Raw genomic sequence first — 13,289 nt, 5'->3', positions numbered from 1 at the left:
GCTTTTTTAAAAAACATATGATGGATTACTCCAAGGTTGATGTGAAATGTGTGCATTTTAATAGATATTTGGTGTACAGTTCAAAGCCAATCCATTTTCCTCAAGTGTCCCCAAAAAAAACAGCATCAAATGTACTTCTGTTTAAGTCATTGTATTGTTGAAAAAAACTAATGACACTTTTTTAAAAGTTTTTTTTTAAGCAATGAAGATTTCTCCTGTCAAATATGTCGTTTTTAGAGTTGCACTGCACGCATCCCTCACTCTGGTATATTTGTATGACTTGACTGCCTTTTAAGGTGACTGACTACTACAGAACCCTATTCAATGGCATTACACGTTACATTCAAGAGCAATGCAAAAACATTCAGTATCAACAACAAGACATGGGATATGCTATGCAGTGACAATAAGCATTCACATGCTTTCTGAAGACCTTGACATAGTGCCTGATCAAACAGTGTCCACAATAAAGGTGAGCTCTACAGATATATAGTCAGCGTCATATTAGGGCTGTGTTCAGTATAGCACAGCGTTGCAAAGTGTTTCGAAACGGAAACAGAAAATGGCCATTATTGGATAAGTTTAGGTAGTATCTCCCTGTTTCAAAATGTGATCCCCTGTTTCATGCTTACTGAACAAGACCCAGAATTAAAACTCATCTACACATTGGAGTCATTTGACTTCCAAAACATAAATAGGACATGATTTTTGATATTCAAAATGCATCTTCAAGTGAGTCATACCCCATTCATCCACAAATAGGGGAGGCAAAACGGTATTTTATCAGTCATTTTAGCTGGATCTCAAGGGCTAAACAGGACATTCTCTGACAGTCTGCTTGTGAAATGCAGAAGCCTTGTAAAGTCATGCGTGGTTAAACCAGCTCCACAGACACTAGATGGTTCAGTCAGTTTATATTTGGGTTACTGCGATTTTATTCCCCATTTTACGTTTGTGTAAAAATACGTTTTGTCAACGAGTATGTGGCAAGACATGTTTGTGTGCGTGTTCTCACCTCAAATCATTTTAACTAACCGCGGATGCTATTCAAGCAAAACCAATATCCCTCCAACCCCTGTTCCAGTCTGCTTACACAAAGGCATCTGTAAAATAATTGAACGGATTTAAAACAACACTTTTTCTGATATTGCAGTTCTACAATAACAATTAAAACTGGTGCAGCTCAGGAACAATCATTTTAGCTCAAACGCTTTCCAAGATTTTGAGTTTTTCACAGGGCTAGATGGTGATCCTAGTACAGAAGGCTGCAACGTTACAGAACGCTGAGATGGAAACACATTTTGTAGCACACATATGATTAGTGCTCATGTAGAATTGGGCATCAGGTCAGCTCTAATCATTGCAATTGTATCTGTAGCATTCTTAACGTTTCACTTCTCTGAATACAGCCCAGTGGATTAGGCCAGCTTCTGGTGGGTCTCGGTCTCCTGCTGGGTGACCTTCTCCTCTGACATGACGGTCATCCACGGGGACACGGACCGGGTGATGGTCTGCTTGGCCATGTTGTAGTGGTTGATGATGGTGAAGAGACGCCCGCGACCACCAGGGGGGTAGTAGCCGTATATCCCCGTCGGCATGCACCGACCTTGCTGCAAGAGGGAGAGAGCGATTTTAGCATAGGAACAAGAGGCAGAACTCTACAAATGTTAACAAGATAAGACCTGGAAGTGCTAGTGAAAACCTGTCGCTGAAAAGAAGATAACATCAAGGTGCCAATAATATTTCTTTAAAGGAGAATTGATTCAAGTTCTGTCTTGCAAGTGCAACTGTATGCTGCATTTCTTTTGAAAGAAGGTCTTCATTGGTACCTACAAGAGGCATCCCACTGGGCAAACATGGGTTGTTTCATTTTTATCTTATTTCAACCAGCGTCGTAAGCATTGAAATAAGAGTAAAACTTAATTATATTGACTAAACCTGACGAACAGGTTGTTACGTCAATCTAATTTCAACATAATCTTCAGAACTATGTATACATTGAAACGTTGGGTGGTTGAAGTTGTTTCATTTTATATTTGTTTAGACATTTTATTTGACCATGTTTCAATGTTGAGAGTCAAATTGTATGTTTTAATCAACGCCATTGTTTCCATCATTCTTAAATGGAAGAAGTTTGGAACCACCAAGACTCTTCCGAGAGCTGGCTGCCAGGCCAAACTGAGCAATAAGGGGGGGGTTGAACTCTTTGGCCTGAATGCCAAGCGTCACATCTGAAGGAAAACTGGCATCATCCCTATGTTGAAGCATAGTGGTGGCAGGATCATGCAGTGAGGATGTTTTTCAGCAGCAGGAACTGGGAGACTAGTCAGGATCGAGGGAAAGATGAACGGAGCAAAGTACAGAGAGATCCTTGATGAAAACCTGCTCCAGAGCACTCAGGATCTCAGACTGGGAAGAAGGTTCACCTTCCAACAGGACAACAACCCTAAGCACACAGCCAAGACAATGGAGGAGTGGCTTTGGGACTCTCTTCGGGACTCTTCGACAAGCCAGAGCCCGGACTTGAAGCCGATCGAACATCTCTGGTGAGACCTGAAAATAGCTGTTCAGTAACACTCCCCATCCAACCTGACAGAGCTTGAGAGGATCTACAGAGAAGAATGGGAGAAACTCCCCAAATACAGGTGTGCCAAGCGTGTTGCGTCATACCCAAGAAGAATCGAGGCTGTAATCGCTGCCAATGGTGCTTCAACAAAGTGCTGATTAAAGGGTCTGAATACTTATGTAAATGTGATATTTCAGTAATTTTTTTGTGTAAGTTTGCAAAAATGTCTAAAGACCTGCTTTTACTTTGTCATTATGGGGTATTGTGTGTAGATTGATGGCGGGAAAAACAAACAATTTAATACATTTCAGAATAAGGCCGTTAACGCAACACAAATTGGAAAAAGTCAAGGGGTCTGAAAAAGTCAATACTTTCCGAATGCACTGTATGCACCCTGCTTGGCTTGGGAAACAAGCTGTGTACGTTTCGGCTGAGCTATCATGTCAACATGTACAGACATTGATCAGCTTCCATACTCATTTGCATAGACTACCTACATAACATTGAATAGTTAAAAGTAACTAACTTTTCTTACACAAGTGTATGTGGGCCCAAGCCCTTAGGGGGCCCAAGGCAGAGAATAATACTTTTAAAAACCGACAGGAGCCCACTTTCAATGTTCTAAATACAGCAGAGAGCATAATTTTAAAAAATAACTGTGGATTAAATTTTATGACAAGCACATACAGGTAACAGCCAAAAAAAGAGCCCCAGAGCCTATGATTTCTTAATCGGGCCACTTATGATGAATACCAGAGATAATATCCAAAGGTAAAAGTTTTCTACTAATATCATGAATTGGGCTGGTAACTACTTCGAAAGATCCAATCATCCATGGATCATCCATATGCCATGAACCAATGATTGTCCTTTGGGCAAATCAGATGTCAATGTAGCCTAGATAAACCCAACCTCACTCCGAATTTACTTTCACATACAGCTTGTGTAAGAAACGTTAGAAAGAAACGTAAGAAACATCATTCTCGGTGACCGATAATATCGACGATATTAACCTTTTACCGATGTATTTGTATCGCCGTTTAATCCACCGAGAATGACCGATATAAAATGCGAAGAAACGTTTTTTAATTTTTTTTATATATAATTAAATGCTTGTTGTTGTTGCATTTTATTATTTGTCCTGAAGAGGGCACTCTTTGCATGGCTATAAGCCTATCTTGCTTTGGTGCGCAACAGCAAGACAGTTCACTACCACCCTACACAATGTTTACAACCCTTTCAAGACAGGACACTACCACCCTACACAAAGTTACAGCCCTTTAATGAAGCCAGCGAAATCTGGTGTTATATTTGCTCTTTGCAAAGGGTCTTCCTAAAGATCTGTCATTCAATTTTTTTCAGAGACACTAAAAACAACATAGCAGGTTACAAAGTAGCGCTTTGTAGCTACGTGTTGATGTATGGACTCATTGTCACTTGATAGGCACTGGTTCAAATTCACGTTTCACTAATCGCCATTTCCATGACGCGTGCTAACGAACTAGCCAGATAACTAGCTGTGTACTTGACGGCGTTCATGGAGGGTTAGTGATATCTGGGATCCTTAGGACATACATACGTTAAACCCGAACCGTAACCATTTTAAATGTCAACTTCAATGGAGTAGGGACAACCCAAGGATGCCAGATAGCAAGGACCTATCACTGAGGCAACGCTGTGCCAGCGGCGCATTTTGTGATTGATATTTTTCCTTTCAAGTGACAACTACCAGAATTCACTGGCAATAGCCTTACAATTGATGAAAACATAGCTAAATATTAATCCATTGAAAATGTCTCCTATGTCTTTGCCCAGCATGAGGCAGCTCAGTTTTCAGAGCTTTGAGAAAAATAGTTTTGCTGGAATCAGTGCAGTTTATCCTCCTTTCACTAGAGTAACAGTTTTTCCATTAAATAATCTCACCTTTCTGGTGCACCTAAATTCTGTGTGGCACTTACATTAATGTCATTTCCTCAAATTTAAGAAATCAGCTTTCTGAGTATTGTCAAAGGGCTGTTTTAAGCACAATCCATACAGAAAAATATTTTATTTTTATTATAGCTATAATAATAGACATATTGGCTTCACATTTGATTTAAATATATCTATGTATTTCGGTTGATAGAATGATGTTGAAACAATGATGTTGATTCAAATATAATTTTACTATCAACAGTGAAACAAGGTCAAATGTCTAATCAAATATGAAATTCTACAGAACTTCAACCACCCAATATATATTGATGTAGGATTTTTTTTTAAATAAACATTTATACATGGAATTGTCAATGCAATTTCAACATATACATAGTTCTGATGATTATGTTGGAATTAGATCGATGTAAAAACTTGTTAATCAGGTTAAGTCAATGAATTTAAGTTGACGTTTTACCCTAATTTCAATGTTTACAATGCTGGTTGAAATGAGATGAAAACAATCCTGGGCCCGGTTTCGCAAAAGCATCTTAAGGCTAAGTTAATCGTTAGAACTTCTGAGCCGTTTCCCAAAACTGTCTTTATTAACGCTGTACTTGAAATTGCTCGTAATCTAACGCCTGCCTCAGACCCCTCGTAGAACAGCTAAGTGCATCATTAGATCACCATTTACCCACTTTACACATAGAAAATCTCAGCTAAACATAGAATGAAGATGTTTATCTGTCTCTCTGTGACCGCCGAAAACGTCATAGTTGAATGGCCTAAAAAGTGTGCAATGTTTTATCCAAGCAAAGCAAGGATAAATGTGCTTTTTTAATGAAAACTGAAATAGCATAATAATCTAGCAATTATATATTTAGGTTAAATGTTTGACAGCACTTTCATGTGCAATTGATAGACCTACCTAGCATTAAGCCATTAGGCTACATCTGAGTCTATTCCATATTCGTATCTATTAGGTCTATAGGCTACTATTATCTAGAAGCTGACGCATTTCGTTGTAACCTAACCAATAACCTAAAGGTCAACATATTAGGTCTATAGCAAAGTCGCTTAACTTGCTTCTTCATGTTTAATTATTCTATTTGTTTAATGATTTAATTGTAGAATATCTGATAGGCCTACTTGAAGCCCAATTCAAGGCCTGCCATTAAGCTACAATGGTTTGTTGAGCAATTTCGAAAAACCATTGTCATCATATCCTATTTTTAGGTCAAGCTGATATTGTCTATAGCAAACAAACAACTTGTATTCCTTCTGGCTCACAGTTTAGACAAACTGAAAAATTCAGATTTTACTTAATCAAAGATTGCTTACAAAAATGGTACGAGTAAACACTTATAACACATGACAAACATAATACAAACACTTACATACATAATAGACTACAGAACATTTATTCTCATGATGGGGAAAACTATTGTGTAAAAAAATAACCATAAACAATTTAAGAGCAACAGGGAGCTCTTTAGCCTGTATTCTGGAATCATTTTCAGCACAATACAGCTCCTGAAGCGACTCAGTTAAGTTTAACTTTGTAACGAGTGCACTGCGTGGTGTTTTGGGAAACGGGTGTGACATCTTCAGAAGTTATTTTTATGATGCATAGTTAAGCCTAAGGTCCATAAGCCTAAATTCCATCACTATCGGGAAACCGAGCCGAGGTTGATGACTTTTTTCAAATCCAATGCATTTTCCACATTGATTCCACGTCACAATACGCTGACAAATTACATTTAAACAACGTTGTTTCAACCAGTGTGTGCCCAGTGGGATGCTTACTGTAGTAGCTTACCGTGTACATGAAGCCATATGTACAGGGCTGCTCATACTGGTAGACTTTATAGACCACCAGAAACATCACGCAGACCAGAAATGCCAAAGCACAAATCACCAGCAGAGTGACCTAGGAAGATGAGAGACACAAACATCATCTCTGGGTTACTGATAGGTCACACTATGCCCAAGCCCAAATCAATCCCTAGACGGCTAGCCACTAGATACTACTCTGTGGTAGACTACTGAACTAGATGGGTGTAAGAAATATGACAGAATCTGCATTTGCCCAACCACAGGGATAGGTGGAGTTATTACTATTTCGCCTCTACCAATCCAATTATTTCATGGCCCGTATTTATAAAGCGTCTCAGTAGAAGGAGTAGGCATGCTGATCCAGGAACAGTTTTCCCTTTTAGATCATAATGAATAAGTTTACATTGACAGGGGGCGATCTGATCCTAGATCAGCTCTCATACTCTGAATCACTTTATGAATATGGGGCCAGAGGGCTAATTGCACCTATCCTATTACTTCAGCTCTACTGGGACTCATCAAGACATGTCTAAGGGGTTGATTAGGGAATAGGTATTGGACGTTAGACCAAACAGAGTGAGACACATGATGTCTTTAAAAGAGTAAAAGTACATTGCACTGGCATCTCCAGGGTATTATGCAATGGCTACAGGCGTTTCAAGGAACTGAGGAGGCGGGGAGTGGGAGAGAGTTGTCGGGAAAATCACTTTGTCAAATATGCCAGCCTCAGCTATGAGGCCAGGGCCTGTATTCTTAAAGCGTCTCAGAGAAGGAGTGCTGTACTAAGACCAGTGTAATAAAAAAGGCAAAACTGGTCCTAGATCAGCAATCCTACTCTGGAACACTTTATAAATATGGGACCTGATTTTGTCTTGATCACGGGCCCAAACTTAGTGTATTATATCATCGATTTTTATTGACACTGAGGTTTACTAAGAGTTCCTTCTGATTTTCCAGGATGTAGATGATGTCATATTTCTCTATTAGAGTTAGAAACATCTTGCGGAAATCATTAAAGAATTGATATCAAGGGCTGCTTTGCAAAACCAGCATGGAGCCAGACAAAAAAGAAACCAGGTAGGGAATGTCCCTTTCAACTACAGTGTGCATATTGCCTACAGAAAATTAAATGTCTTGCCCTATCTGATAACAGATTATGCCTGAAGACTTCAGATACAAAGATATCAGCATATCGAGCTGGAAAATACCACGAAGAGCATTTGAGCACTACAGATTGGGAAATCAATTGTGCTGTAATGCATTCGCACCAATGTTTTTAATGGACCACTCTTAAGATAGTGAGCAGGTATGGCTTTTTCAGGTGATCTGTAGCCTAGCAATTTGCTTCTCAAAGACCTCTATGTAAACTCATCTGTTGCTGCCATGCTATGTTGTTGTCTTAGGTCACTCGTTATGTACTGTTGTGTTGTCTCTCTTGTAGTGATGTGTGTTTTATTCTATATTTTTATTTAATTTATTTTTAATCTCAGCCCCCGTCCCCACAGGAGGCCTTTTGGTAGGCCGTCATTGTAAATAAGAATTTGTTCTTATCTGACTTGCCTAGTTAAATAAAGGTTCAATTTTTTTTTAAACGGAGAAAAAAAAACTGAGTGAGACATGACAATTACAAGACCGTTGCCATGGCAACAGTTGAATTAATCAAGGGGGGCTTGGGTTTGGGTGAAGAACAAGAAAACATATCTTACTTTAAGTCGCTCAGATACCCCTTCAATGATGCTTATTGAGAATGCTGCTATCTTGGGGGAGTGCAGCTTGCTCTTCTTGTGCTCCCCATCATAGTCTGTTTTGGTCTTTACCACCACCTGAAACACAATGGCAAATGCCAAGATGTAGATAAATAATGCTGATCATAGGCCTGCACGAAGGTGTAACATTTGTAGGCTATATCCTTCATGTGTGTAATGGTGAATAGATTGATAGATTTTTATTTGAGGCTATTGACAAAATAGTGGTTACATTGACACGTTTATTTCTATTGGATCCTTAGATGGTCACATTCATATTATTTCATCCTGTAAAAACAAAACTCCATAAAAACATGGACGATGAGTAGAGTAGATATACTGCACCAGTAGGCTTTCAATTCACTCGAATAAATATTACCTTGTCGAGTACAGGGAACTGCAGTTGACTGGCATCTAAGGGTGTTATGAGGGGAATGGTGTCGTATCCATCTTCTGAGACGGTTTTGGCGTTGTTTTTGTCACTTAAATGATTCCCCAATTTGACCATTTTTCGAGACGGTAGGGTGTAAAACCTGTTCGGAGAAGGACAGGGCGTTCAATAGTGATTGTATGATGAATATATGTAGGCCTATGCGCCGTCTAAATTATGAATGGCGTATGATTGTTTTAGTTTTATCTTAACGTAGCCAATCATTCCTGAGCTGAAACAAAAACACGCCTGCAATTCAAACACACTGCAATTGATAACATAGATATGGAACGTTGATTATTTTGTTAATTTCATTATATGATACCAGAAGGAGCGCTCGCAAATAAAACATCCTTTGTAGTATCCTTTGGATGTTACTTTCAATTAGCACTTTTTATCACAATAAGAACGATAAACTTGTAAATGACATTGACTAATACATCAACCCTTACCTGCTAACGTTTTTTTATTTTAATCCTTGAAGATGGTCGTATTTTATTGTTATAACTGAGGCCGCCGGTGTAGGTGTGCCGATTTAAGATGTTGTAGATGCACAATATGGACAAGCTCTAGCTGATGCTCCTCAAAGGCGGACCCTCTGAGCGGATGCTGCTGCTGGCAGCCAAGTGATGTAACAACATTAGCCTACATCCCATGCATAGGCTACGCACGAGATAACACATGGGAGCAGGTCTAGGGAGATAATGGTTTTACATCTAAACTTTGAAAGACTATTTTAAATCTAATCAAAAGAAAGAAACATTGATACTGAGCTGAACATTTAATAAAAATGTTTTCCAATTCCTCGCAAAGAAGGTCATCTATTGGTTGATGGGTACAAAAAAAAACGTTTTTAACCTGACAATGAATTGTAACGCTTGTCGTCTGGGGAAGGAGAGGAGGACCAAGGTGCAGCGTGGTAACTATTTATATTATTTAATGAAATATGCAACACTAGACAAAACAACAAACACGACAGACAGACAGACAGACAGACAGACAGACAGACAGACAGACAGACAGACAGACAGACAGACAGACAGACAGACAGACAGACAGACAGACAGACAGACAGACAGACAGACAAACAAACAGTCCTGAAAGGTGAACCAAAAACACTAAACAAGAAACAACCACCCACAAAACACAATGGAAAACAGGCTACCTAAATATGGTTCTCAATCAGGGACAACGATTGACAGCTGCCTCTGATTGAGAACCATACCAGGCCAAACCCAGAAATAGAAAATCATAGACAAACTAACAAAGACAACCCACCCAACTCACGCCCTGACCATACTAAAACAAAAGACAAAACAAAGGTCAGAACGTGCCACGAATATCACTTTGAGCATGGTGAAATTATTAATCAAGCTTTGGATGGTATATCAATACACCCCAGTCACTACAAATATACAGGTGTCCTTCCTATACAGTATCAATTGCCGGAGAGGAAGGAAAACGCCCAGGGATTTCCTTGGTGACTTTAAAACAGTTACAAATATCAATGGCTGCGATTGGAGAAAACTGAGGATGAATCATAACATTGTAATTGATAGAGTGAAAAGAAGGAAGCCTTTAAAAAATATTCCAAAACATGCATTGTGTTTGCATCAAGGTACTAAAGTAATACAGCAAAATAATTGGCAAAGCAATTCACTTTTTCTCTTGAATACAAAGTGTTATGTTTGGGCAAATCCGATGCAACACATTACTGAGTACCACTCCCATATTTTCAAGCATAGCGGTGGATGCATCATGTCATGGGCAGTGGCGACCTGTCATTCAGGTCAGGTGGGGAATATTATTTTGGCATTAATACGTGTCACATATCAGTTTGCAAAAATACAAACATGGTCTCTTTTTTGTTTTACTGAGTAAGGCAGCTCCAAAATGCAGGTGTTTCAGCCTAGCTCTGTGCTTTCTGTGGTGGTGGGGCAGCCAGTGGAAAATACGGAGCGTATGTCACACTTGATCTTTTTCACCTGTCTTTGTGCTTGTCTCCACCCCTCTCCAGGTGTCGCCCATCTTCGCCATTATCCCTGGTGCATTTATACCTGTGTTCCCTGTTTGTCTGTTGCCAGTTCGTCTAGTCTCGTCAAGCGTACCACTGTTTTTCCCGTACTCCTGTTTCTTGTTAGTTCCTGTTTTCTAGCTCTCCTGGTTTTTGACCATTCTGCCTGCCTTGACCCTGAGCTTGCCTGCTGTTCTTGACCTTATGGACTCTGCCCTGGATTACTGACCTCTGCCTGCCATAGACCTGATGTTTGCCTTCCCCCTGTTTTGTAAATAAACATTTGTTATTTTGAACTGTCTGCATCTGGATCTTATCCTGAAGTCTGATAGTACGGACTGGCCATGACGGACCCAGCAGACTCGGACCAGCTCCGCAACGTCACCTCCTTCCAATGAGTCACCATTGGAAGGCATGAGGAGTTGCTTCGTGGTGTCATGGAAGGTTTCTAGAACTTGGCCGAACACCATGACCTCGCGCTGGATACATTGCTGGAGCAATTCTGCGGGTTGTCTGTTAGGCAGCCTACCATGACGGGTAACCTCCCAGCCCCTCAGTTATCCAGCTGTCAGTAGCGCGCATTTCTCCCGGCCACCCCGGCTTCCCGAGAACCCCGCTTACCTCCTCCGGAACGCTTTGCTGTAGAGTCAGGAACTTGTCAGGCATTTCTCACTCAGTGTTCCCTCATCTTCAAGCTGTAGCCCTCCTCCTTCCCCTTGGACCGCTCGAAGATAGCATACCTCATCACGCTGATGTCCGGGAGGGCTCTCATCAGGGCTACAGCAGTGTAGGAACAACAGTCTGCCGTATGCTTCAGTCTGGAGCAGTGAGGTGAAGAAGGTTATCGATTCTCCATTGTCCGGGAGAGAGGCTGCCCAGAAGCTCCTCCAGCTTCGGCAGGACTCCCGCAGTGTGCCAGACTATGCGGTGGATTTCCACACATTGGCGGCTGACAGTGCCTGGAACCTGGAATCGCTGTTTGACACGTTCCTGCACAGATTATCGGAGGAAGTTAAGGATGAGCTAGCAGCCCGGGAACTACCGACAGATCTTGACTCACTCATCGCCTTGACCATCCAGATTTATGGGCGGCTATGGGAACGTAGGAAGGAGAGGAGGACTGATTCCACCTCACCTCCGAGGCATCCCGGAAATCCCCGACCTCTACATTTCCGCGAAAATCCGATGCTACCCAAGTTCCCCTGAGAGTCTCTAAAGACTGCCGATTCGCCTCTTCCCGAGCCGATGCATCTAGGCAGGTTGCCGACAGTTTACGCAGGCTTAACACGAAGAGTTTCCTGTATTGCATGTCCAATAAAAGACCAGGCTCACCGGTAGGGGTGAGTACTTTCCCTCTCTGCTTACTCGCACCCCTCTCCACGCCATCCTGCTGTGAGGGAAGCAGTCGAAAACTCTCCGGGTACTCATCGACTCTGGGGCCGATGAGAGTTTTATTGACGCCACACGGGCATCGGAGCTGGGCATCCTCACTCAGCTCCTCTCCATTCCCATGGATGTTAGATTGCTGGATGGGTTGTCACACCTTGATCTGTTTCACCTGTCCTTGTGATTGTCTCCACCCCCTCCAGGTGTCACTTATTTTCCCTGGTGTATTTTTTATTTTATCTTGTTTGTCAACCAGCGTGTTTTTCCGTGCTCTGGCATTTTCCTTTTCTGTTTTTGCTAGTCCTCCCGGGTTTTGACCCATGCCTGCCTAGACTCTGAACCCACCTGCATGACCATACTGCCTGCACTGACCTCGAGCCTGCCTGCCACTCAATACCTTCTGGACTCTGACCTTGTTATGATCTTTTGCCTGTCCACAACCATTCTCTTGCCTACCCCTTGGATCATAATAAATATCAGAGCCTCAAACCATCTGCCTCCCATGTCTGCATCTGCGTCTCGCCCGACGCTCTATAGGCAGGGTCACCCACAATACCACTCCTATCAACCTATGAGTATCAGGGAATCACAGTGAGGCTATCCAATTCATGCTTATTAACCCTTTCACATGTACCATCACACAGGTGTGATCATTCTACAGTGGTCCCTGAAGCGTAAGATCACCCCCGTGTGATTAGAACGCTTATTTAGAATGCTTATTTAGAATGGCCAGTTTCGAATGATGCAACAATCAGCATTTGAGCTGACCACACTTTTTTTCAGAAACTATTTACACAAACTCAGTCCTTACAAAGTTATATCCACAATGTGAGCAGTTTCCTTTTTGGATGCAGTGTTCAGATATACACAGAAGTATCTATAGCATAACACAATCATCCAAACCGGGGAAAGAAAATGTAGGCTACATTTGTCCTAGCGCTGAGGAAAGATTGATGCAACACACGTGGTCACATTTGTATAACTCTCAGCTGACAAACTACTATATGAATTAGCTAATAGCAATTACTATTTATCATTAATCACATCGCGGGTGAGCTCACCATTGATCAAAATCATCTAGTAAAACACTTTCTAGAAATCAAAAGTAATCCGACGATTAGTTTCAGTGCACCGCCATGCTTTTTTTCCTCACAGAAATCAAAGATAATAAGAGAAGACAAGATGAGTTTGGTCTGTTTATAGTATGCATTTTGAAGGGGTGTGTTTACCATCATTCACATCTCACCATTCACTTCCTGAAGTTCTCAAAAAATGAGTGAACCCTTACTCACCTAATTTTGTTATAGCATCTTTGGTCCGACAGACGATTATGTGAAACCCAGAATGCATTGTATGCCAACAAACATGGCTCCACACACATACCTGGAATTAGCTTAG

The 13,289-nt window shown here is 41.1% G+C and overlaps 1 protein-coding gene across 2 annotated transcripts; it reads right to left on the bottom strand.

The window, feature by feature from the left end:
* Nucleotides 1–39: 39 nt before the first annotated feature.
* On the bottom strand, nt 40–9,119 carry LOC124003618 (neuronal vesicle trafficking-associated protein 1-like). Of its 2 annotated transcripts, none has more exons than XM_046312024.1 (5): nt 8,944–9,119; nt 8,441–8,594; nt 8,023–8,139; nt 6,287–6,410; nt 40–1,610 (listed from the first exon to the last, which is right to left on the bottom strand). In XM_046312024.1, exons 2-5 carry the CDS (start codon nt 8,567–8,569, stop codon nt 1,384–1,386), a joined length of 597 nt encoding a protein of 198 aa, XP_046167980.1. In that variant the 5' UTR covers nt 8,570–8,594; nt 8,944–9,119; the 3' UTR covers nt 40–1,383. The 2 variants fall into 2 exon arrangements, with proteins under 2 accessions (XP_046167980.1, XP_046167981.1); XM_046312025.1 differs by having other exon boundaries at nt 6,300–6,410; nt 8,944–9,114.
* Nucleotides 9,120–13,289: the final 4,170 nt, after the last annotated feature.

Source organism: Oncorhynchus gorbuscha, linkage group LG18 (genome assembly GCF_021184085.1).
Source record: "Oncorhynchus gorbuscha isolate QuinsamMale2020 ecotype Even-year linkage group LG18, OgorEven_v1.0, whole genome shotgun sequence".
NCBI classification, from domain to species: domain Eukaryota; kingdom Metazoa; phylum Chordata; class Actinopteri; order Salmoniformes; family Salmonidae; genus Oncorhynchus; species Oncorhynchus gorbuscha.
This window is presented reverse-complemented; position numbering and strand designations above follow the sequence as displayed.

What these genes read in the sequence shown, in the direction of transcription:
- LOC124003618 (XM_046312024.1), bottom strand. Translation starts at nt 8,569, where the DNA reads ATGGTCAAATTGGGGAATCATTTAAGTGACAAAAACAACGCCAAAACC. An exon ending in AGTTCCCTGTACTCGACAAG is followed by an intron (nt 8,140 to 8,440) that starts GTAATATTTATT and finishes ATTGTGTTTCAG; the next exon opens with GTGGTGGTAAAGACCAAAAC. An exon ending in GTACACGGTAAGCTACTACA is followed by an intron (nt 1,611 to 6,286) that starts GTAAGCATCCCA and finishes TCCCTCTTGCAG; the next exon opens with CAAGGTCGGTGCATGCCGAC.